Source organism: Coregonus clupeaformis, chromosome 37 (assembly GCF_020615455.1).
Source record: "Coregonus clupeaformis isolate EN_2021a chromosome 37, ASM2061545v1, whole genome shotgun sequence".
NCBI lineage: Eukaryota > Metazoa > Chordata > Actinopteri > Salmoniformes > Salmonidae > Coregonus > Coregonus clupeaformis.
In genome coordinates this window covers 7,129,548-7,155,450 of record NC_059228.1, presented here as the reverse complement: position 1 = coordinate 7,155,450, position 25,903 = coordinate 7,129,548, and the positions used below count along the sequence as shown (strand labels likewise).

Here is a 25,903-nt window from a genome sequence, read left to right as displayed (position 1 = left end):
AAAGTTGAATTATAACCATTAACCCGGATTTTAGTCTGTAGCCATTTATAACTTTTTGTAGTGTTAATAAATAATAAAGGCACAATTGCCAGAAAATAGCCTAACATTCGTTTTTTAAAGTTCATCCAAGTGTTTCTTGCTCAAAGATTTCGAGATCCTCTGTCCAACTTTCATCACTCACACTCTCCTGTTTAATTTATCTATAGTTATGTACATGGGCAAAAGGGATTTATATACAATTATAAACAGGTTCCAGCCATGAATGCTGATTGGCTGACAGACATGGTATATCACACCACATACCATGGGTATGACAAAAAAGTACTTTTATGTTGGTAATCAGTTTATAATAGCAATATGGCACCCTGGGTTTTGTGGTATATGGCCAATATACCACAGCTATATCCAGGCACTCCATGTTGGTCACGCTTAAGAACAGCCCTTAGATGTGGTATATTTGCCATATACCATACCCCCTCATGCGTTATTGCTTAATCATAGCAGTCAAACGAGTTAAATCGACATCCATTGATGGAAAATTATCTGGCAAGTTTAATAAGTGCAAATTATATATATGTTATCTTGCAACATATTCAAAATAGTTTATTACATGTCATGGTTTGCAATTATTATTATTTTGATGAAAACCGAATTTAGCGTTACAAGTTATGTCGATATTCCGTGTTAATTGGCTCGATAACATTATGGAAAAACAGTTTCTTCTATAAATGTGTCAACTCATCTCTTGCTGTTGGGAAAAAAAAGTAGTAGTTTTCAGGGCTTTTGTGCGGGTTTTGAGTAGTCGTTGGTACATACAGTTTTGCTACACCTGGCAACCCTGCTCACGAGGTTAACTCCTTTCCCAGGAGCTTGTTGGAGTGGGTGAATGCGTCGCGCCGATGGACCGGTGAAATTAGTAAAATTCACCTAAACCAACCTTCTCTTCATTCCGCGAGCAAGCTATAAAAATGCCGGCATATTTCCAACGTCCGGAGAATGCTCTCAAACGAGCAAATGGTGAGTCGTAGAGGGTAATTTGCTAGCTAGGTATTCATTGTTGGTTTGCCATGGTTAACGTAGCTAGCTACGCATGGCGGGGAAGCCATGTTTCAAGTATACACTCGTTCAGGCCACCCGTGTCACCAGGCCTTAGTTAGGGTTCCACCACCCAATGACGTTAAATGTGTCATGGCCCTGCCAATTCAGCAAGATTAGCCACTTGAAATCGAAAATCACACTAACTATCAGATTGTCTCACTGACATCAAAAAGTACCTGCCATCTTTGCTCACACTGACACTGATTACAGTAGCATTTAAACGTCAGCACATCCTAGCCCTGAAGAGGGGCTAACGTATTAACAATACCCCGTCATCATCAAGCTAAGATAGTAAGTGGCTAACTAGTGGCACAGTGAGCAACTTGTCCAACTCGCTTTGATGTCCATAACTAATCAGTTTAGCCACATGTAACGTTAACTATCAACTGAAAGGTAACAAGTTCTGCTGGTTAATGTTTTTAGAATTGTCTTGGATATATAGCTAGCAAACTAAATTGCATCACCAAAACAAGGCCCTACTAAGATTGTCTATCAATTGCAGTAGCTAAATGTGGTAGTTAGCTAGTTAGTCACCGTTAATTAGGATGAATGAGTCAGTTGTCACAGCTAACATTCTCTGTACTCACTCATCTTGCAGTTATATTGTCGCTTAGTAGTACCAATAGTGGTAATTCGTCAAAATATGGTTGGTTTGAGGAGGAGCTACCCCATTCATAGACGCTAACTGCTCTTTAGTGCCTCTGATGATAGTTTGTTCTGGTCGGGGATCTTTTGTTAAAAGCGCCTTCGCTCGTTTTGAACGTTAAAACGCATCGCATACGGTACAGTTTTGGAAACATAAAGAAAGTGTCTTTAATATGAGCGAGAAACAATACAAATAAATTAAAAAAAGGTTCTTCTTCGATTTGTTTTAACGGTGGTTGGCATCCATGTTGCATTACCGCCACCTACTAGACTGGAGTATAACTCCCTTTGCTTAAAAAATAAAATAAAAAATACAAAATTATAATACTCTACCATCTAAACATAAAAAACAATAATAATAACCATACTCCACTATTTAAAACTATTTAGTCCTACTTCAGGCCAACAGCCTGAAAGGATGGGACACCGCCACTTAACACACCCTGTAACTCTTCTGATGTCAAGTCTTGCACACCCAAATACCTCTCTGCAGCTGCCACCACAACCTCTATTTTCTGCGACTTACTTTCCATCCCTGCAGTACAGTTGATAACCATTGCTATAAATGCCAAAAATCCAATCTTACTGAAACATATATCACTTGTTGGTTTATCCCTCTGTACTGGTACAGATCTACTACTCTCACCATTCCTCTCAGGATCCCTCCCCCTTGACCCATCTTCCTCTACTTTCTTCACTGCCTCAGCATATGACAACTTCTGCACTACTCTAACCTGCCTCTCTAGCACGGGACATTTCTGATCCCCAGCCCCATGGGCACCCCTACAATTAACACATACCACTACTTTCCCCAATGCTACACATTCCTTAGTCTCATGCCCTTCTGCACACTTCTCACACCTAGGAACCGCCCTCCTACACACTGCTGCCACATGCCCATAAGCTTGACACCTGTAACAATGTAATGTATTTGGCACAAATGCTTGTACAGGATAACTTGTATATCCTAACATCCCTTTGTCGTGCAAATACATATAACTCAAAAGAACAGACAATGACTCTTCTGTTTCTCCACTCATGCCACCCTGTTTGCGTTGCACCAAACGACGAGCATCACAAACCCCGGGAATCTTCCCCTTCAGTTGGTCAGCTTTCACATTTACCGCTATCCCAGTAATCACTCCTGTCAATGGCGCCCTTTTCTTAAGATCAAAACAATTCACATCTCTTGCCCCTATTCATTAAACACGGAGCGCCTGCTCCCTCTGACCAGCAGAAACACAAATAATTATCACTAGACCACTTCTGGTTACCCTAACCGATTCCACAGCACCCAACTCTGTTTACACCCACCCTGAAACCGCAAATGGATCAGCCATAAGGCAAGGGTCCATTTTTTCCAAAACCTTCACTCCTACTGTCACAGACTCATCTTTATCCTGAACTTCGGTGCAAGCCTCGGGCTCCAAGAAGTTCACCACACCTACCACCTCCGCCCTCGTTCACTTCCATTTCTCCTCCTGTCTTCAGCTCACTCTGCTTATACTTTTTACCATTCTTCTTTAACAAACCATCTCCCTTTTTCCCGCCATTTTTAACCGACTCAAACTCACCCCCTTCCTCCCTCTCTCTCTTAGACCTCCTCTGCCTCTCTTTTCCCCTCCATTCCTCCTCCATATTCCAAGTAAAACTCTCCTTATGATAATACTGCACTTCTCCTGACATCTTGTTCCTGCCTTGTCAAGGAACGCCATTTAATCGGCTGTCACAATCTCCGTACAATCAGTACGAACCCCTCGGGATGTAGCGCTCAACAGCGCATCCCACTTGTAAATCAGCTGCTTCGTCTTGATGTTCTTCTTTATCATGATCTTTTCCATTTCAAACAAGCGCGCTCTCTTTCTCCTGGATTCCGACGCGCTCCTTCAACCACCAACCTCAAAACAAAAGGTTAAATGACCACACACCTTTTTGTAGGGTTACTTCTTGCGCTTCCCAGAGCAGAGCTGTTGTCAAGGAAGTGAGTTTTTGTGTTTATACAGGAGCTCCCGCCCACACCTACCGTCAACCAATCATGTCAATGCGGAGCTATACAGAGCCCTCCACATTATTAAATCATTTGGGAGGCGCACGGCGTCGCCTTACTAAGCTCGATTTGGCCTCCGGAGGCTCTGCAATCGCATCACACCCTCCATACAGAATTGTCGGATCAAGCATAAATCAGCTGTTTAGTGTTCTCACACGGCCATATCTCCATGTTACAGCGCTTGTTTACGGAAGACGGATGGAAGATATAGGTGGTCACCAGTGCCAATTAGCTATCTAGTGCGGTCCTAACACGTGTGTATGCGTAACTGGGGAAGAAGTGTAGTTCGTCAACTGGAGGCACATAGCGTTTAGATCTGTACAAAACTGGTACAGTAAGTGTAAAACATTTATTCTCGCTGATATGAAAGATAAGGGGCATATCTGCATATGTTTCAAAAGCCGTTTTGCAATCAATGATTATTGACGTTTCTAAACTTTAAAACACAGCGTCGAAATTGTAGTTTGCATGCAGCCAACCGTGGAGGAAGCTAACTGCTGAAAACCCTATGTATAATAAGACAGGTTTTCAAGGGCTAGGGAGTAGCTATCTAAATGGTTAGGTTGATAGCTCTACTTTCAACTATCAGATATTTTTCATCCATTTGGTGTCCCATGAATATAAATGTTATATTATAGCAAGTAGCAACTAATTCACCATCAAAACTATTATGCTGTTTGCATCCATTTTCATGTAATTTGCTGTGTTTGTACAGAGTTCTTGGAGGTTGGCAAAAAGCAGCCAGCTTTGGATGTTTTGTACGATGTCATCAAGAGCAAAAAGCATCGAACATGGCAGAAGATCCACGAGCCCATCATGGTCAAGTACCTGGAGCTCTGCGTCGACCTGCGCAAGAGCCACCTGGCAAAGGAGGGTCTCTACCAGTACAAGAACATCTGCCAGCAGGTCAGAAGAAGCACACTCTTTGATAACCCTAAATGTTGGATACTATTGATACTATTGAGTCACTCACCTGCTGTAGTTAAAAGTCCAATGCAGCCGTTTTTATCTCAATGTCAAATAATTTCTGCGTAACAATTAAGTATCTTACTGTGATTGTTTTCAATTAAAATGGTCAAAAAGAAACAAATAGCTTCTTAGCAAAGAGCAATTTCTCAAGCAATAATTTTGATAGGACTGTCAGGCAGTGGTCTGAGTGCGGAGGGGAAAAGTGAAAACTACCAGTTATTGGCAGAGAGGTTTGTAGCTCTTTTTTTATTGGTCTGCTAACTAATTTACCTCCTGGTGATGCCACCTGTCAGGCCAAAACTCCACCCCACCAAAACAGGCAGACATTTCAGGCGGTCTTTTCAAACAGCTCTTACACTAAAAGGGAATTATAATTTTCACAGTATTATTCCAACCTCATTTTATATATACAGTACCAGTCAAAAGTTTGGACACACCTACTCATTCAAGGTTTTTTATTTATTTGTACTCTTTTCTACATTGTAGAATAATAGTGAAGACATCAAAACTATGAAATAACACATATGGAATCATGTAGTAACCAAAAAAGTGTTAAACAAATCAAAATAAATGTGAGATTCTGCAGAATGCTGTGGTAGCCATGCTGGTTAAGTGTGCCTTGAATTCTAAATAAATCACAGACAGTCACAAGCAAAGCACCCACACATAAACACCATAACACCTCCTCCTGTGTGTATATTAAATATACACTGGGCCTTTAAGCATGAGCCTCTATTTCGTGTTGTAGGTGAACATCAAATCCCTGGAGGATGTGGTTCGAGCCTACCTGAAGCTGGCCGAGGAGAAGACTGAGACCGCCAAGGGGGAGTCGCAGCAGATGGTTCTGGACATTGAGGACCTTGATAACATCCAGACTCCTGAGAGGTATTTATTTCACCTTGAATTAAACTAGGAAGTTAAATGGGGCCATTAAACATTTATTGTGATGGGCTGATACTATAATTCAGATATATTGGACTATCCGCACACTTATTGTTACTACCTTTAATAGTGGTAACCATGCTAACAGTCGTGCTTCACCTCTGCTGTAAACCATTCAAGTGGTGGTGTGCACAGTGATGGGAAAGGGGGATACCTATTCAGTTGCACAACTGAATGCATTCAACTGAAATGTGTCTTCCGCGTTTTAACCCAACCCCTCTGAATCAGAGAGGTGCGGAGGGCTGCCTTAATTGACATCCACATCTTCGGCGCCCGGGGAACAGTCGGTTAACTGCCTTGCTCAGGGGCAGAACGACAGCTCGGGGATTCGATCCAGCAACTTTTCGGTTACTGGCCCAACGCTCCTACCCGCAAGGCTACCTTCCACCCCGCAATGTTGACGGTGTAGTTCTGTGAGCTCAAGTATTGATGTATGACTTTCTGTGTGATCCTAGTGTACTTCTAAGTGCTGTGAGTGGTGAAGACACCCAGGATCGTACAGACCGTCTGCTGCTCACTCCTTGGGTGAAATTTCTGTGGGAATCCTACCGCCAATGCCTGGACCTGCTGCGGAACAACTCCAAGGTGGAGCGCCTCTACCATGACATTGCCCAACAAGGTGAGAGAAAGAATCCCGCCTAATTACACCAAAAATAACAAATAACGGTTGAGCATGCTTTGTAATGTTTCTAAAGCAAGAAATGTATTACTAGTAAGAAATAATGTGGTATATTGCTCAATTTAATTTTTGTGACCGGAGTCTTTTAACCAATCATTTAGATACAATAGTAAAACAGACAAACAGTTCTACAACTGAACATCACAAATCAACAGTGCCTGCCCTGCCACAAATGAGTGATAAGTCTTATTTATTATTATTATTAGTTCAAGGCTCTAACGCTGACATTTTTTACAATGAGTACATTTCTCTATTTAGGAGCACACAAATACATTTAGGAGCACAATGCAATTATTTGGATGTTTTAATGATAAGGAATTACTAAAAGTTCATGAATAAGCGTTTTTGGAGTGTTCCATGCTCATTCAAGCACAATGTACCCCCAAATATTTGAGTAATTTAGGTGAGACAGAAATGTTCAGCTGCTCCTTTAAACTTGTACAATTGGGCTTTGGATGGATTCTTTCCCCCTCCCAAATGCTGTGTGCCCACCCGCCAACGTGGCTAGTGAAATAGACATTCTTACCCGCCAATGCCTAAATCTACCCACATGTTGGCGGGTGTTAATTTCCCACCCTGAAGATGTACATGAGGGTCGGAAAATATTAGTATCTCCAGAAAGATTGTATTTGAAAATAACATAATCATTTCGTATCCGTGCCTGGTCTGAGTTTAGGTTTGACATTATCTAACAATCTTGTTATTAGAAATATATATTAGTCTGAGATGGGTAAGTGTAGTATGCTGTGACTTAGTTTTTTTCCTAACGTTAGGTTTACTCACACTGTCACCATATCACAGTATGAAGTGTAATTATGGTTCATAATTCAAGCTAAAGTCAACAGTTGCCAGTGTTGTAAACGTTGATGTAAATGTAAAATAATATGTATTGCTCCGCATCCTAACCATATCCTGATGTGCTCCACAGCTTTCAAGTTCTGCCTTCAGTACACCCGTAAGGCAGAGTTCCGGAAGCTGTGCGACAATCTACGCATGCATCTGGGTCAGATCCAGCGCCACCACAACCAGAGCACGGCCATCAACCTGAACAACCCTGAGAGCCAGTCTATGCACCTGGAGACACGGCTGGTGCAGCTGGACAGTGCCATCGCCATGGAGCTCTGGCAGGTATGAGGTCATAGATGCAGGGATGGAAATGAAGCTTGCCTGCTCGCCTGGGGCGAGTGTTTTTCAGAACGGAAGCAGCTGCCTAGCCATCAGGCGGGTGAGATTTTCAGAGAGCGAGGGAAATGCATTTTAAGGTGTTTTATGAACCGCTGTGATTTGCACATGTATTAAAATGCTCTATATCAACAACTCCACCTTAAAAATCTAATTACTGCTCTGGGGTGGGCTGGCTAGCTGTGGGCTACTTAGCTGGCCATTGGCGAGTGTTCATGTTGACGTAGCTAGCTACAGTGTAGTTGATTGATTGACATGCGAGTAGACCGCTAGCCTCGATCCTCTGCCTTCGAGGCGGCGGGTAAACGGATACGCACAAGCTTAGTTTGGTTGCCAAGGGAAAATTGTTTCGTTTGACAGCTGTGTGTGAAGTGTTGTCGTCGGTAGCTAGCAACAAAGAAAAAATAAAATATATTTTTTGCAAAGTACCTTCCACCCCAACACCAAATAAAAACTGACACAAACAAATAGTTGTTACAACCTAATTTAAACTTTGTAAAATGTTCTGGGAACGAGAGGTTTGCCAATATGTTTTTATGCCTGACTCTGACTTGATCTCAATATGTTTCCCATTTCAAAGCAAATACATACAGTGCTATGAAAAAGTATTTGCCCCCTTTCTACTTTTGCATATTTGTGATACTGAATGTTATCAGATCTTCAACTAAAACCTAATATTAGATAAAGGGAACATAAGTGAAAAAATAACACAACAATGACATATTTATTTCATAAACAAAGTTATGCAACACCCAATTCCCCTGTGTGAAAAAGTAATTGCCCACTTACATTCAATAACTGGTTGTGGCACCTTTAGCTGCAATGACTCCAACCAAATGCTTCCTGTAGTTGTTGATCAGTCTCTCATGTCGCTGTGGAGGAATTTTGGCCCACTCTTCCATGCAGAACTGCTTTAACTCAGTGACGTGTGGGTTTTCAAGCATGAACTGCACGTTTCAAGTCCTGCCACAACATCTCAATTGGGATTAGGTCTGGACTTTGACTAGGCCATTCCAAAACTTCCAATTTGTTGCTTTTTAGCAATTTTTCATGTAGACTTGATTGTGTGTTTTGGATCATTGTCTTGCTGCATGACCCAGCTGCAGTTCAGCTTCAGCTCACAGACAGATGGTCTGACATTCTCCTGTAGAATTCTCTGATACAGAGCAGAATTCATGGTTCCTTCTATTAAGGCAAGTCGTCCAGGTCCTGAGGCAGCAAAGCATCCCCAAACCATCACATCACCACCACCATGCTTGACCTTTGGTATGATGTTCTTACTGTGGAATGCAGTGTTAGGTTTTCGCCAGGCATAATGGGACCCATCTCGTCCAAAAAGTTGACTCAAGTTTGCCAAAAAGCACCTGGATGATCATCAAGACGTTCTATGGACAGATGATTCAAAAGTATAACTTTTTGGACGACATGGTTCCAGTAATGCCTGGCGAAAACCAAACTCTGATTTCCACAGTAAGAACATCATACCAAAGGTCAAGCATGGTGGTGATGGTTTTGGGGATGCTTTGCTGCCTCAGGACCTGGACGACTTGCCTTTATAGAAGGAACCATGAATTCTGCTCTGTATCAGAGAATTCTACAGGAGAATGTCAGACCATCTGTCTATGAGCTGAAGCTGAAGCGCAGCTGGGTTATGCAGCAAGACAATGATCCAAAACACACAATCAAGTCTACATGAAAATTGCTAAAAAGCAACAAATTGAAAGTTTTGGAATGGCCTAGTCAAAAGTCCAGACCTAATCCCAATTGAGATGTTGTGGCAGGAGTAGAAACGAGCAGTTAATGCTTGAAAACCCACACGTCACTGAGTTAAAGCAGTTCTGCAGGGCCAAAATTCCTCCACAGCGACGTGAGAGACTGATCAACAACTACAGGAAGCATTTGGTTGGAGTCATTGCAGCTAAAGGTGGCACAACCAGTTATTGAGTGTAAGGGGGCAATTACTTTTTCACACAGGGGAATTGGGTGTTGCATAACTTTGTTTATGAAATAAATATGTAATTGTTGTGTTATTTGTTCACTTATGTTCCCTTTATCTAATATTAGGTTTTGGTTGAAGATCTGATAACATTCAGTATCACAAATATGCAAAAGTAGAGAAAATTAGAAAGGGGGCAAATACTTTTTCATAGCACTGTATGTCTATATCTGCTGGGCGCTCACCTCACATATATACGACTATATAAACTGGGCTAGTAACATCTTAGCCGGGCTAGTAGCAATTCCAGTCTACTATCCCGGCTGGCCAGTGCCCAAAAGCCTTGAGTTCCATCACTGCATATATGATTAGCTTGCAATATTGTAACTGTTGCATCTAGAAGAAGAATACTTTATTGTCCATATTTTCTTTTTTCAACAAGCAATTTTTTGATCTACATTTTATTATGAACATTGATTTTATGTGTTATGGATGGTGACATTAGAATTGTGATTTTTACAGGAAGCTTTCAAGGCTGTGGAAGACATCCATGGCCTCTTTGCCCTTTCCAAGAAGCCCCCCAAGCCTCAACTTATGGCCAACTACTACAACAAGGTGTCCACTGTGTTTTGGAAGTCTGGGAACGCCCTGTTCCACGCCTGCACCCTCCACCGCCTCTACCACCTCTCCAGGGAGATGCGCAAGAACCTCACCCAGGAGGAGATGCAGAGGTATGCTATCCCAGTCGTAGAAATATATAATTACTAGAACGGCCATTCTCAAGCCAATGTTTGATAGGCAGATCCGAGGTTGCAGGTCAGGCAGGTGCTCGCGGCTCTCTTTTCTCTCTCTTCCTCAGGATGTCCACAAGGGTCCTCCTGGCCACCCTGTCCATTCCCATCACCCCGGAGCGCACGGACATCGCCCGCCTGTTGGACATGGACGGCATCATCGTGGAGAAACACCGCAGGCTGGCCACACTACTGGGCCTGCAGTCCCCACCAACCCGCCAGAGCCTCATCAATGACATGGTATATACACACACACATACATGGAACAGACTATAAAAATAACCATAGGGATTTGTGTTTGTGAGCAGGCTGGGTATAAGAGGCTGGTGACAGAATGTCTCATATGTCAGACAGTGTTAGGAGTTTGCATTCTAATGCTAGACTTGTTTTAGTCCTGTGAACAACCCATACAGATACATTTGTTTATTACATCACCTTAACTAACTGCTGTTGCTTTTGTCAGGGGTTGTTCACTGAGTGCATGTTATGTTTCCCTTTAGGTGAGGTTCAATCTGCTGCAGTACATTGTACCTGAAGTGAAGGAGCTGTACAATTGGCTGGAGATGGACTTCCACCCACTGAAGCTGAGCGGAAGAGTAGCAAAGGTAACATTTGAATTCAGATTCAGAAAAGCTATAGTGTCGCAACATTGGGCAATTTGACTTGCAACTGTACAAAAACAATACACAATGTACAATGCATACATACAATTCCTCTAAAATGACAGCTATTTGTTACATGGCTGATTTGTTTACCATTTGTTTTCTTCATCTGTGGTATTGACCTGCCCCCCTCTTCTGCTTAGGTGTTGAACTGGGTGAGAGACCAGTCTGAGAAGGAGGCAGACCTCCAGCAGTATGTTCCCCACCTGCAGAGTAACACCATCCTTAGGCTGCTGCAGCAGGTGACTTATTGCTCATTTTGGATTGTTTGCTTACTTATACTTTGATGGTCTGTTAATCTCACTCGTAGTTAAATGTCACGAATATGTGTCAAACAATAACTAATCAAATACAATACAATAGAACTTTATTATTAACCATGTCTGTTGTACTTGTTGTAACTCTATAGTGCAGGGATGGGCACCAGGAGGCCCGCGAGATGATTAAATGCCGTCCACAATAGATTTAGTTAATAAAAAAATTGGGATTAAAAAACAACTCCAGGCTACATTTGAACGTCTAAAACCTTATAGAAAGTATGTAGAAGTTATAATGTACTTATGTATTTTAAAATAACTGCCCTTTTTCCAGCCCACAAATAGATTTTGACGCACAAAATGGTCAACAACAAAAAAAACGCAGCCTCAAGATGTTGCCCATCCCTCCTATAGTGTGTAATGCATGTTGTCATTGCAACAAAATGCTTTGTAACTCATGTCATGTATTGTATGTAAATTGTGGTCCTATGAGCTAATCACTGAAAACTGTTTATTTTAATGGGATATTAGGTGGCTCAAATCTATCAGAGCATTGAGTTCAACCGTCTGGCCTCCCTGGTTCCATTTGTGGATGCCTTCCAGTTGGAGCGCTCCATTGTGGATGCTTCCCGACACTGTGATCTGCAGGTAGAGTACTAGACATGGATTTTGCCTGGAACAATGAGATTCTCTGTGCAAAATCCTAGAAAGTGGACTTTTCAACTAAATACATTTTTGTGTTTTCATACCTATACACTTTGAATTCAGTCAGTATTTCCAGGACTAAAATATGAACACTTCTGTTTATATTACACAGAATGGTCACAGGAGGTTGGTGGCACCTTAATTGGGGAGAACGGGCTCGTGGTAATGACTGGAGCGGAATTGTATCATACACATGGCTTCCAGGTGTTTGATGCCATTCCATTTGCTCCGTTCCGGCCATTATTATGAGCCGTTCTCCCCTCAGCAGCCTCCGCTGAGAATGGTACACGTGAAAATATTTTGGAAATGTCTGTTCTAGGTTCGAATTGACCACACCACTCGAAACCTGAGCTTTGGTTCAGACCTGAACTACTCGACCAAAGAGGACTCTCCTGTGGGACCGTTCCTGCAGAACATGCCCTCTGCGCAGATCAGGAACCAGCTGAGAGCCATGTCGTCATCCTTGGCCAAGGCGATCCAGGTCATAAAGCCTGCATCCATGCTGGTGAGCACAGCCCCCCGTCGAGATAGCATTTGGATATGGACAGCTAGCCCTAAAAACGTCAAGTCGACGATGTCGCTGTCCTCCCTGATCAAATATCAAAACTTGCTTTCTTATCTATCATCCCCGATGCACATTCCATAAATTATTCTATGGTATTTAGGGCCAATACTGTATGTATTGTTCCATGCATATACATACAAACACACCACCAATTCACATTGATACTGCATTCATGCAAAATCTCTGTTACTCCTTTTCATTCTCGCTCTAACAAACCTGTCCCTATCTCTCACTCTTCTACCCTCTTGTCTGCCATGTCCAGCAAGAGCGCGAGGAGCAGAGCCAGCTGGCCATCACCGCCTACCTGAAGAACGGCCGCAAGGAGCATCAGCGCATCCTGGCCCGCCGGCAGACCATCGAGGAGCGCAAGGAGCGCCTGGAGAACCTGAACATCCAGCGGGAGAAGGAGGAGCTGGAACAACGCGAAGCGGAGCTGCAGAAGGTGCGCAAAGCGGAAGAGGAGCGCCTGCGCCAGGAGGCCAAGGAGCGCGAGAAGGAGCGCATCATGCAGGAGCACGAGCAGATCAAGAAGAAGACGGTGCGCGAGCGGCTGGAGCAGATCAAGAAGACAGAGCTGGGAGCCAAGGCTTTCAAATACTTCGATATAGAGGTAAGCTACACAAACTCAACGAAGCTGTACATTCTGCCACTCATCAAACATATTAACCTTAGAGATCCTATTAAAGCTGCAATATGTAACTTTTTGATTGACCGGACCAAATTCACATAGAAATGTGCATTATAGATCTGTCATTCTCATTGAAAGCAAGTCTAAGAAGTGGTAGATCTGTTCTTTGTGCTCTATTTCTATGCTTCCCATTACGTTTTGTTTTTGCGTCTTTTACTTTCGGTTTTGTACATCAGCTTCAAACAGCTGAAAATATAATATTCTGGGTTATGGAAAATATATTTCACAGCGGTTTAGACGGTACAATGATTCTCTACACTATACTTGCTTGTTTTGTCACAAAAACTGAAATTAGGTTAACTGTTAGAATTTTAGCAACTAGGAAATGGCGGAGCGATTTCTGCATAGTGCATCTTTAAATTACTAGACGGGCTATGTCATAATCCCTCAAAGTTCCAGAATGGGGTGATACTCTGTAGCTCAGCTGGTAGAGCACGGCGCTTGTAACGCCAAGGTAGTGGGTTCGATCCCCGGGACCACCCATACACAAAAATGTATGCACACACGACTGTAAGTCGCTTTGGATAAAAGCGTCTGCTAAATGGCATATTATTATTATTATTATTATAATGGCAGCAATATTGGTCGGAAAAATCCAAACCAGTCTAATTGGAATGAATGGCATTAAATAAAAGTAAGGCATGTTATGTAATAGAATTGTCAACCTAAAATATTGTCATATAAATACACTGAGTGTACAAAACATTAGGAACACCTGCTCTTTCCATGACATACACTGACCAGGTGAATCCAGGTGAACTCTATGATCCTGGAGAAACTTATTGATGTCACCTGTTAAATCCACTTAAATCAGTGTAGATGGGAGGAGACAGGTTAAAGAAGGACTTTTAAGCCTTGAGACAGTTGAGACATGGATTGTGTATGTGTGCCATTCAGAGGATGAATGGGCAAGACAAAAGATTGACGTCTCTTTGAATGGGGTATGGTAGTAGGTGCCAGGCGCACCGGTTTGTGTCATGAACTGCAACGCTGCTGGGTTTTTCACCCTCAACAGTTTCCCGTGTGTATCAAGAATGGTCCACCACCCAAAGGACATCCAGCCAACTTGACACAGCTGTGGGAATCATTGGAGTCAACATGGGCCAGCATCCCTGTGGAACGCTTTCGACATGTTGTAGAGTCCATGCCATGATTAATTGAGGCTGTTCTGAGGGCAAAAAAGGGGGGGTGCAACTCAATATTAGGAAGGTACAATACTGGTTCTATACGAATTTTCTGTATAAATAGCCTCTAAAATATATGTAAACAGACCATAAATGTCTCAGATTTTGTTTTCTTGGAAAGCTGTGAGTGCTATTATACAGAACAAAAATATAAACGCAACATGCAACAATTTCAAAGATTTTACGGAGTTACAGTTCATATAACGAAATCAGTAAATTGAAATAAATTCCTGAGGCCCTAATCTGCATCCATGCTGATGAGCACAGCCACCCATAACTGGGAATACACATACTATATGCATCTGTTGGTCACAGATACCTTTAAAAAAAAAAGTAGGGGTGTGGATCAGAAAACCAATCAGTATCTGGTGTTACCACTATTTTCCTCATGCAGAGCGACACATCTTCACATAGAGTTGATCAGGCTGTTGATTGTGGCCTGTGGAATGTTGTCCCACTGATCTTCAATGGCTTTGCGTAGTTGCTGGATATTGGCAGGGATTTGAACACGTTGATCCAGAGTATCCCAAACATGCTCAATGGGTAACGTCTGGTGAGTATGCAGGCCATGGAAGAACTGGGACATTTTCAGCATCCAGGAATTGTGTACAGATCCTTGCGACATGGGGCTGTGCATTATCATGCTGAAACATGAGGTGATGGCAGCGGATGAATGGCACGACAATGGGCCTCAAGATCTCGTCACGGTATCTCTTTGCATTCAAATTGCCATCAATAAAATGCAATTGTGTTTGTTGTCCGGAGCTTATTCTTGCCCTCACCATAACCCCACCTCCACCATGGGGCATTCTGTTAACAAGGTTGACATCAGCAAACTGAATGCCCACACAACGCCGTACACGTGGTCTACGGTTGTGAGGCCGGTTGGACGTACTGCCAAAATGATCTAAAACAATGTTGGAGGAGGCTTATGGTAGAGAAATTAACATTTCATTCTCTGGTAACAGCTTTGGTGAACATTCCTGCAGTCAGCATGCCAATTGCACGCTCCCTCAACTTGAGACATCTGTGGGATTGTGTCGTGTGACAAAACTGCACATTTTAGAGTGGCCTTTTATTGACCCCAGCACAAGGTGCACCTGTGTAATGATCATGCTGTTTAATCAGCCACTTGATATGCCACACCTGTCAGGTGGATGGATTATCTTGGCAAGGTGAAATGCTCACTAACAGAGGTGTAAACAAATTGGTGTGCAATTTTTGAGCAAAATAAGCTTTTTGTGCATATGGAAAATTTCGGGGATCTTTTATTTCAGCTCATGAAACATGGGACCAACACTTTACATGTTTCGTTTAATATTTTTGTTCTGTATATATGATACAATGTCAGCACTAGTTGCATTTACAATTCGTCTAAGTCCTATCATCAACTGACTGATTTCAGCCAGTGTATGGCTGAGGGTTGACAGCATTGTTTGAATGGAATGTTGGCTTATTGGCAGTTAATTTGACAAATTAATGGAATTGTTCCTCTCAAACTGGCTGGCTATCTAACAAACATACAGTGCAGGTACATTCTTAAAATGCATTATTTTACACTGTCTTATCACAGCTCTGGCAAACCATCGTTGCCCAACTCCCTGACCAAAATGGCTGACCTTTATACCATCATAAGAAGGTTAATGACCATTCTAGTATTCTAATTCTATGTCAATGATGTTAAGACAAGTTTTTTCCCAATGGGTCATACCTGTATCAGTACCGTAAGTGTTAACCTGGAATGTAGATGCAATCTAGAATGGGTTTTGGAAAAGAAGTGTGGATGTACAATGATGAAATTAACTCTTAACCACCCCTTTCACAGAACCTTGAGGACCTGGACCCTGACTTCATCATGTCCAAGCAGGTGGAGCAGCTGGAGAAGGAGAAGAGAGAACTTCAGGACCGCCTGAAGAACCAGGAGAAAAAGGTGAAGACATTGAATTTTCAACAAATTAGGCGATTCCATGTTTTCTGTCTTGCCTGTTACACAAACAGGTGATACGTAAAGACCTCTACTAGGGGAAAAATGACTCTCTCAACATTGTTTCATGTGTGGACTGGTCCTTGCAGATTGACTACTTTGAGCGGGCCAAACGTCTGGAGGAGATCCCCTTGATCAAGAAGGCCTATGAGGAGCAGCGTGTAAAAGACATGGAGTTATGGGAGCTCCAAGAGGAGGAGAGGGTATGGCAATATATTTCTTCAGTGTCTATGCCTTTGTAAATCCTAGACAAAAAACAATCTTGGTCGAACAAGAGTCGTCTGTTCTTAAAACGTGTATTTTTTCCATATATTGACACATCCTATGTGTTTTAATCAAATCAACTATATTCACTGAGCTTGTCTGATGCTTTAATCACACTGTTTGATTAAATAATTAAGAAACACAAATGACTAGAGGGAGTCCGACCAGCAATTGATTTGATTGTGCTGGGCCAGGCTCAGACTTGCTGCGCTGTGTTTAAAAAAAATAAAATTTAAAAAAGACAGCGAGTGACTGTGTGACTAGCACCCGCTTGTTCGTTCTCCTCCCTGCTGCAGCGTCCACCACAGAACATCAACAGTGTTTATCACGCTGTCCGTGTTGCTGAAGCTGCAACATAATTACAGCCATTTCTAACTGAAAAGTTCTGTTACAGAAATCCCGCATTTGTTTAGGAAAATAATTCCCTATTCCCTCAACCCTTGCTCTCTTTACGTGACACATGTATGAATCACATGCACGTGACCAAAGACCTATTCGCATTGGACTAGTATTACTAGAGAATGTTGGTTATGTAATTATTACTCCAGAATGTCTGTTATTCCAGAGGACGATTAGAACAGGATTATTTATTTCCAAACTGCCCCCTGTAATTATTATTATTTTTTAAATAAATTGACAGTTATGACTAAAGCCTGGAGGTTTTTATTCTAGGCTTGAAGATAGGGCCACACTGATAACTCGAGCTTGCTTCCCAAGTTTCTAAACCATATCAAACTATCTTTGGTATAGTGTCGCCATAATATTTGAATTGAGGAAGTGTGATCATAATTATTAGGATATTTTAGCCATCCACAGTACGTCCTAAATGCCCCCCAGCCTTCAGATGTGAGCTAAACAGTGCAATTGCACTTGAGATTTTAAGGCTATGGATGAGAAAGTTAATTTATAATTTCCAAACTTTTAGGTCAGTTGTATGCTGCTTTGCGATCTATTAACAGAAAGGGTTGCATTACATAGGCTCAATATTTTTTACTGATGCATTTGGCAATATTCAATTCATATGCACAAAACATATAAACAAAAGATTTCACTGTGAAAGTTGATGGGCTACATGTAGGCCATTCATATATATAGCTTATGCACAGCACTTAGTTCAATTTATCGAATCAGTTATTGATTTCTTGTGCAAACCGCCGTCAAACTCAGCCATTTCTCTCAAAACACAGGGATGTCAATTCGCACGGGACTAGTATTATCAGAGGACCTTGGAGTTCTACAAAAAACTGTAGGTTATTCTGGCTGGAATTGTTACTCTCCTGCCATGTAAAAATTACTGACATGGCAGATTTGGACGGGACTAAAATTACATATGTAAAACTAATCCTGCCTGAATAGGCCAAAATAGGGCCTGACCTATAGTATATCATAACCACATTAATAAATTGGTTATAACAAACTCTGAACACTGTAACACATGTGACAGCAAAATGGATGCAGAGGACGTGACAAACTCAAAATGGGGGAATGTTTACTGGTTGCTCAGGAGGTAAAGGGAAAGTCAGATGTGTGGAATAAATTTGACTAGTTGTGGAAAGTACTGGAGATCAAGAAAAATAAGGTAAGGAGCAAGCGCTGCGTGTGCCAATCAGGCACTGTATAAATTACAATATAATTTTCTGACCGTTTGGAACAATGTAAACAACACTAAATAAATTATAAGCGTATCTAGAGAGTCTGTAACGTTTTTTTGCTTAGCCTTTATTACAGCAAAGACTAAAAACAGTTGCATTCATTAATGTAATTTCTGAAATGGAACGGTTTATTTATTGTTTAAGCTAATTATTCAAAGCTTGCTTAATTTTTTATTTTAAAACTCAAATGGTTGATTGCATTTCAAATCATGAATGACTCCTATGCTGTGTGATGACATGAACCACTTATGACTTATTGATTGATACAGTAGCCTATATAAGTATTGAAATATAGGCTTAAGTAAGTTACGGTATTAAGACTAAATAGGATGCACTCTTAGGCCTGCAGCTCAATGGTGGTTATACAAGGCTGCTATACTAAGCCTACTAATGATAGACATCACTTATGATCATAATAACAATAAGAAGTAGATGAAGAAAAAGGAGCGCTATTATTATTATTATTATAAATATTATTTTTAGGATAATTTGGAACAGTGTAAACTACACTAAATAAATTATAAATAATACCAGAGAGACTAAGGGAAAAAAGTATAAAGCCTTTATTACAGCAAAGATTAAAAACAGCCACATTTGTGAAATTGTTTACTTGAAATGTTGTTGCGAGAGGTTTGGTGTTCACGGAATCAATAGGATATTAAACAAACAGGCAACAGAAGCAGGATCTGTCTTATTTCTGTAGATATATTGATGATTTATAAAGCCAGGCACATTTAACAGTTAGGCTATTGATTATAGACCTAATTAAGTTGTGGTTTCCTCTCCTCACTTTTCTTAGTCAATAAGGCAATGGCTGTTTTCTCATCTCCTCATTCTGCTGCTGCCTCCGCCGCATTGTTCTCAACACCAATATGCTGGTTAACTTTGCTATTATGCACATAGCAACATGGTCTAGGAAAAGGTGCCATTTCAACAGCGCACTGATGTGTTTCTGAACCGCGGACAGTGACCACTATCCAACGCGGGAGAGCGCATTTTGTTATAATATTATTTGTATTAGTGTTGCACCATTGTTCTTATGTAATATAACCATATACAATTTCAGTAGCACGTCTTAGACTGATGGACTGTGCCATCCCCACGGTCTCCACAATGGATCAGTCCACTCAGACAGGAGCCAATCAGACAGGGTTCTTGTACACCATGATCTTTTTATTTGTGCTACTGCTCGACTAAAGAAATCTCGGTCGACCAACAGCCTATCGACCAAACAATCGACCAGTCGACTAAATGGTGTCAGCCTGAAAGCCATCATAGATAGGATGCATGAACTGAGCGCTCTAGTGATGGCAGACTGTCAGGCTGACTGGTCCATGTTTTTTGTGTAATAATAAATAAAACAATTATGGTTACACAATGGTCAATGATTATGGTCCATGTGTTTTGTGTTGTAGATCAGCAACATGAAGGTGGATCGTGAGAAGGCCTTGGAGCACAAACAGAGGATGTCCAGAATGATGGAGGACAAGGAGAACTTTGTGGGCAAAATAACCGACGCTCGCAGCTTCATCTACGAGGTGAACGCCATTTGAACGTGCATGAAACCACAGATTCTAGAAGCCCATTGGCAATGGCATTAAAGAGCTATTATCAATTGCTACAAAGAAAGCAGGAGTAACCAAACAAATTATTACCAGTGTCAATGGTGTTCTACCATGAGTTATTTTGCCAGAGTTCTTTTTCATTTATTAAGAACACGCCTCAGTAAGAATGTAATGAGTTGAAAGAGTTGGCCAAAAATGTCTTTGTTCTTCTTACCTTCCAAGGAAAAACTGAAACAGTTCCAGGAGCGCCTGGTGGAGGAGAGGAAGAAGCGTCTAGAGGAGAGGAAGATCCACCGTATGGAAGATCGCCGCAACACCTTCTACCGCAATAAAGAGGAGGAGGCCCAACGCATCCACGAGGAGCAGCTCAAGAAAGGTACCTCATAGTTACCTCTCAGGCCCAGAGATGACTAGATATATAGTATGGATGTCAAATTAACTTAGATCTAGTCCTCTGAGTTTCTCTTAAAGGGTGGAATACAGGGCATAAAATGTAACTTTTTGGTCCACCAGCCACTTTGGCAGGTAGATTTACAAGTCTACCAGCCAGCCAGATTTGTTACCAGCCAAAATATTATTTTTCCGCTAAAATTACAGCGCAACAAAACACACATGAGCATGTTTTGTAATGTTTCTAACACAATAAACGTATTACTAGTAAGAAGTAATGTGGTATATTGTAACAAAAAAAATTGGGGGACCTGGCTTTTAACCAAAGTATCACAGATGACAGAAAGTAGAAGCGTTGTCTTTTCTTCCCTAGCAGTTGAAACTCAAATATAGAAAAACAACCTAGCTTGTGAACAAAACAATGGAAATAACCAATAAACACAAGGACAAAGTCTAACTTCAGTAGACTTTTGATTCAAGTAAATTAGACCAACTTTTATGCCTGTGCGCAGCGCTTCTAAAAATGAATCTTTCACTCAGCTCTTCACGTTCGCACAGCCCCCGCCCAGGCAGTGTTGCAGCGTGAGGTGGAATAGGCTATATAGGATTCGTAGTTCTTTGACTTTGTGTGATTAATTTTCCAGCTATGAAACAAAATGGCGGAAATACTTTGAAAACAGCTACTGCAGCATTTCTTTTACTATAAATGTGATCATACTTTACTATTTTTATTTACAAATGCGAGTGAAATGCTCGCAATGTGGAGGCCTGACCTGCCACCAACGTGGCTGGTGAAATAAACATCTTACCCGCCAATGCCAAAATCTACCCGCAGGTGTTAATTTTAGGCCTTGGTGGAATAGTTGAATTGATGTCAATTGAAGATGTGTGAAAAAACTTGAGTTATGCGCACGGATTTGGGTAGGTTAGATTTTGGGTCCAATGTGGTTTTTGGTTGGCGCTTGTTCATCTGGGTGTCCCATGTGACGCTTGCCCCATAGTCTTCAGTGGTCCTGTGTTCTGAATCGACGTATTATCCATGTGTTGTTGCAGAGCGCGAGGAGCGTGAGCGCATCGAGCAGGAGGCACGCGAGGCGGAGGAGGCGGTGTACCAGGAGCGCCTTGCCAAATTGGAGGAGCAGGAGAGGAAGCAGCGCGCCCGGCAGCAGGAGATCGAGGAGCGTGAGCGCCGCAGGGAGGAGGAGATGAGGGCCCCTGCTAGGTCCGAGGAGAAACCCAGAGGAGAAACCAAGGTAGCCTACTACACATCCTGGCCAACATCTCCTCCCAGAGCAGTTTCACACAGCCTCACTTTGTCTGTTGAGTCAAAGGTGACTCGCTTTAAAGCAGTGTTAAGATCAATATATAATATTAATAAATGGGTTTTATGTAGCGCTTTTAATGGACACAAAGTCGCTTAAAAGTTTTGTTCGCTCAGTGATGATTCTCCTCCATTGATCGCTCAAAGAGCGACATGAAATTAAATGCACTTCTATTTCACCGGCGAACTGAGAGCGACAAGCACAGGCACCCGTCTGAAAGTAAAATATAGCTGTTTTTCCTCTTCACAATGTGAAGTGTCTTGACACTTTGGGTGTAAAATGCGACATGAATGTAGTCCTTTTCCCTGTCAACTTAGTACCCTGTTAACTTAAAAATGAGCTTAGATAAAGGTTTATTGAGTAGGATAAAATGATCATAATTATGCAAATATTTGTATTATATTTTGTATATATGTTGTAAAGGTAATGAAACCCGTCACTCAGTGTTGGACACTCTTTTCCTCTCCAGGACTGGGGTGCTGAGAAGGAGGAGGGAGGAGGAGGATGGAGGAGGCGTACCGAGGTTGAATCAGAGAGGCGTCGCCCCGTGCCTGATAAGTGAGTGTGATTTCATTCAGACTGTATTTTTGAAGCACTTCATCTGGTTAAAAATACTTTGTGTTCACTGGTCAAAATATTGTTTATTATTCTCTATAGTGTCGCCGTACCAGCTAAGTGAGTGGGATTTCATTCAGATTGCACATTTTAAGTATTTTACATGGTTTAAAATACTTGGTATGTTTGTGTTCACTGGTCAAAGTGACATGTCCCTATCTGTCCTATAACGGTGCTGTCCGCTCGCTCTCTCTAGGGACTGGAGAGCCGAGGGCCGCGAGGAGGGCGGCGAGGACAGAGACAGAGAGCCATCCTTCAGGAGAGGAGGAGACGGCCCTCGCCGTGGCGGAGCCGATGACCGCGGACCCCCACGCAGGGGCTTCGGGGATGACGACCGCCCCCTGCGCAGAGGCATGGACGAGGACCGTCCACCAAGGAGAGCCTTTGGGGATGATGACCGCGGTCCCAGAAGGGGAGGGGATGAGGACCGCGGTCCCCGCAGAGGCTTTGATGATGGCCCCAGGCGTGGTTTTGATGACGGCCCCCGCAGAGGCATGGATGAGTCCAGGGGCTCCAGACGCGGGGCTGATGATGACACCTGGGGCCCCAGGAGAGGAGGAGATGACGAGAGGGGCGGGCCCCTTGACGACAAGCCATGGAAGCCCGCTGTCCGACCCGGTATGGATGCGTTTTTCGTTTCATCTGTTCCAAATATGGATTATTGAATTAATGTGGTTGCATGTTTGTCTTGTGTAGTAAGTGTGTTGTCGTTGAAAGAGCCCTTGTACTTGTTCTCCTGTTATTCTGTTCATTATTTATTGAACTTTATTGAACCAGTTCTTTTCACACGTTGTGCTGGATCATGGGCAGTTGCTCTGGTGTCTGCTTCAGGTGGTGGCTGGCGTGAGAGGGAAAAGGCCCGCGAGGAGAGCTGGGGTCCACCCCGCGAAGGTGGCGGCCGCAAGGAGGGCGAAGAGGGCGAGAGGGAGGAGAGAGAGGAAAAACAGGAGAGCGACCGCTTCCCAGAGCGCCGCCCACCCAGGTCAGACACACAGTAGGTGGACTACAAACAGCACTACTGTGATATGGAGGCTCATATAGCATATGATCAGGAGTGGCCCTAAACGGGTGGATGGTTTACTGATACTGTGAAAATAAGGTAGTCATACATGTGTGTTATGGCGAGGTGTAGCTCAGTTGGTAGAGCATGGCGTTTGCAAAAATGTGTGCACTCACTAACTGTAAGTTGCTCTGGATAAGAGCGTCTGCTAAATGACTAAAATGTAAATGTGTAGGTTTTTTTTATGGAGTAATTCGGGGACCTCTGTTTTCAGGGAGGAGGGTGGTGGAGGTGGTGGTGCCTGGAGAAGGCCAGGTGCTGATGAGGCGCCCAAGAAAAGCTGGAGAGACTCTGTTCGTCAGGAAGAGCCTGACCGCGAGGACCGCCCTACTATCCGTCGAGAGCGACCTGATCGCAGGGACGACCATCCCCCGCCCAGCAGAGAGCCTGAAGAAGGTAAGACGAGCCTGCTCAGTCCTCTGCAGACACGTTTAAAGTTTTGCAAAAAGCTTTTATTTTACACCATTTAGCCAGCAGGTGTCCCCACTTGCTCTGTATTCATTGCAAGCGTCAACCGGTATCAAGCATCAACCTGTTAATGCAGCAATACTCTATCATTCATTGCCGTACCATGAAAATCGAGTCTACTGTAACCCCTGTCCTGTGGCAGTATTTCCAATCTGGAGGAGGTCTTTTTAAACAACACTTAGTTAAGATGCCATCCCCTAACGAGACGGGGTTCTGTGCACACAGGAGGAGGCTCTTGGCGCTGTGCCGGTGACGACAAGCGTGAGGAGCGTAAAGAGGAACGTCCGACTCCCCCCAGACCCAGAGAGGGCGAGCGTGAAGAGGACGGAGAGAAGAGCTCCTGGCGCTCCGAGAAAGACAAAGAGAACGCTGGTCGTGCCAAGAAGACCACCGACGAGACCGACGATGACGGCTGGACCACTGTGGCCCGCCGCTGAGTCCACCCGCTCTCTAAGCATCTGCTTCAAAATAGCCCCACTGGCTAATGTACCAGCCTCTTAGTGGTTTAACCTTGGCATAAGTTTATTAAAACGTTGGCATAGCAAAGCTGTTTAATTGTTAAATCAAATGTGTCATCTTATCAACAACTATCTCTTGCCATTGAATATGTATTTTGTTAAAGTGGCTTCTTAACCTAAAAACAAGTTGATTCCCATGTTGATGTGCATTCTTAGAGTAACTACACTGAACCAAAATATAAACACAACATGTAAAGTGTTGGTTTCATGAGCTGAAATAAAAAATCCCAGACATTTTCCATATGCACAAGAAGCTTATTTCTCAATTTTTTGGCACAAATTTGTTTATATCCCTGTTAGTGAGCATTTCTCCTTTGCAAAGATAATCCATCCACCTGACAGGTGTGGCATATCAAGAAGCTGATTAAACAGCATGATCATTACACAGGTGCATCTTGTGCTGGGGACAAAAGGCCACTTTAAAATGTGCAGTTTTGTCACACAACACAATGCCACAGATGTCTCATGTTTTGAGGGAGCGTACAATTGGCATGCTGACTGCAGGAATTACCACCAGAGCTGTTGCCAGAGAATTTAATGTTCATTTCTCTACCATAAGCTGCTTCCAACGTTGTTTTAGAGAATTTGGCAGGATGTCCAACCGGCCTCACATCCACAGACCACGTGCAACCACGCCAGCACAGGACCTCCACATCCGTCTTCTTCACCTGCGGGCACCTGCGGGATCGGGGGGGAGGGGGGGTGTATGTCTGTAATAAAGCCTTTTTGTGGGTAAAAACTAATTCTGATTGGCTGGGACTGGCTCCCCAGTGGGTGAGCCTGGCTGCGAAGTGGGCCCTCCCAGGCCCACCCATGGCTTCACCCCTGCCCAGGCATGTGAAAGCCATAGTTTAAAGCCTAATGAATGTATTGCATTTGACTGATTTCCTTATATGAACTGTAACTCAGTAAAATCTTTGAAATTGTTGATGTTGCGTTTATATTTTTGTTCAGTATAATTGGTCTCACTCAATATCTAGTGTGTGGTTCTATCTTAAATCATTCAACCATATTGCATGTTTATAGATAAAGCCTTTCTTTATAAAGTACTTTGCGCAACAGTTTATTTCTCTGTGAAGGCTGAAGGTGTGGTTAGAGCATAGCTAGCAGCTGCTTTGTAGAGCTTTTCTTACACTTGGTCCTTTTTAAATGATGGGCAAGATTCATGATTTCCCTTCTAAGACACACGTTTTAATAACTTTTGGGTCTTTACTTGGCTGCATCAATAGTGGCTTTAAAGCCACACTGTACTGTGCATACCATCAAAGTGTGGGTCATTTTGAGACCCAACTGTCAGGTGATTTCCATATCTGTAATGTTCAAGGAGTGACATTCCATGAGTGCTTTCTACATGATTTGAAGCGTTGCTTCATTTGTTTATAAATCAATGGGGTAACAGGTCTTTAATTTTTTTTATATGGTAAGTCCGTTGCTCTATTAAATCCCATTAATATCCTTCAAAATGAAGGCGTAGGCAATGGATGCGTTCTGATTCTCAACCCTTCACCCACAAGTGTACACGTTCACGCACCCTCGTGCATTTAACCCAATGAGTCCCACCATAAAGCTGGCAGGTTTTAGACTTCTAACCCCTTTTCAGCATTGTTTGAGCTACAGACGTCTGGGTTGTACAATTGGATTTCTCTATTTCTTCTGCATCCGTAGATAAACCATTTGTCTGTAATGGGGGCTGAGCTAGAGCAGTGTTTGTGAGA

The 25,903-nt window shown here is 42.7% G+C and overlaps 1 protein-coding gene across 6 annotated transcripts; it reads left to right on the top strand.

Annotated features, from left to right (window-relative positions):
- Positions 1-845: 845 nt before the first annotated feature.
- Positions 846-24,425, top strand: LOC121553720 (eukaryotic translation initiation factor 3 subunit A). 6 transcript variants are annotated; one of them, XM_041867053.2, is made up of 23 exons: positions 846-1,017; positions 4,506-4,696; positions 5,508-5,644; positions 6,157-6,320; positions 7,309-7,508; positions 10,021-10,229; positions 10,358-10,529; positions 10,790-10,894; positions 11,095-11,193; positions 11,740-11,856; positions 12,233-12,418; positions 12,741-13,088; positions 16,176-16,280; positions 16,424-16,537; positions 19,666-19,788; positions 20,038-20,191; positions 21,259-21,458; positions 21,997-22,085; positions 22,185-22,202; positions 22,339-22,760; positions 22,974-23,124; positions 23,417-23,598; positions 23,896-24,425. In XM_041867053.2, the coding sequence occupies exons 1-23, from the start codon at positions 969-971 to the stop codon at positions 24,105-24,107; spliced, it is 3,747 nt and encodes a 1,248-aa protein (XP_041722987.2). In that variant the 5' UTR covers positions 846-968; the 3' UTR covers positions 24,108-24,425. The 6 variants fall into 6 exon arrangements, with proteins under 6 accessions (XP_041722987.2, XP_041722986.2, XP_041722984.2 ...); XM_041867052.2 differs by having other exon boundaries at positions 847-1,017; positions 22,974-23,136; XM_041867050.2 differs by having other exon boundaries at positions 847-1,017; positions 22,953-23,124.
- Positions 24,426-25,903: the final 1,478 nt, after the last annotated feature.

Coding starts and splice junctions, on each gene's coding strand:
- LOC121553720 (XM_041867049.2), top strand. CDS start 969: ATGCCGGCATATTTCCAACGTCCGGAGAATGCTCTCAAACGAGCAAAT. Junction 7,509..10,020: donor TCGCCATGGAGCTCTGGCAG/GTATGAGGTCAT, acceptor TGATTTTTACAG/GAAGCTTTCAAGGCTGTGGA. Junction 21,459..21,996: donor AACCCAGAGGAGAAACCAAG/GTAGCCTACTAC, acceptor TTTCCTCTCCAG/GACTGGGGTGCTGAGAAGGA.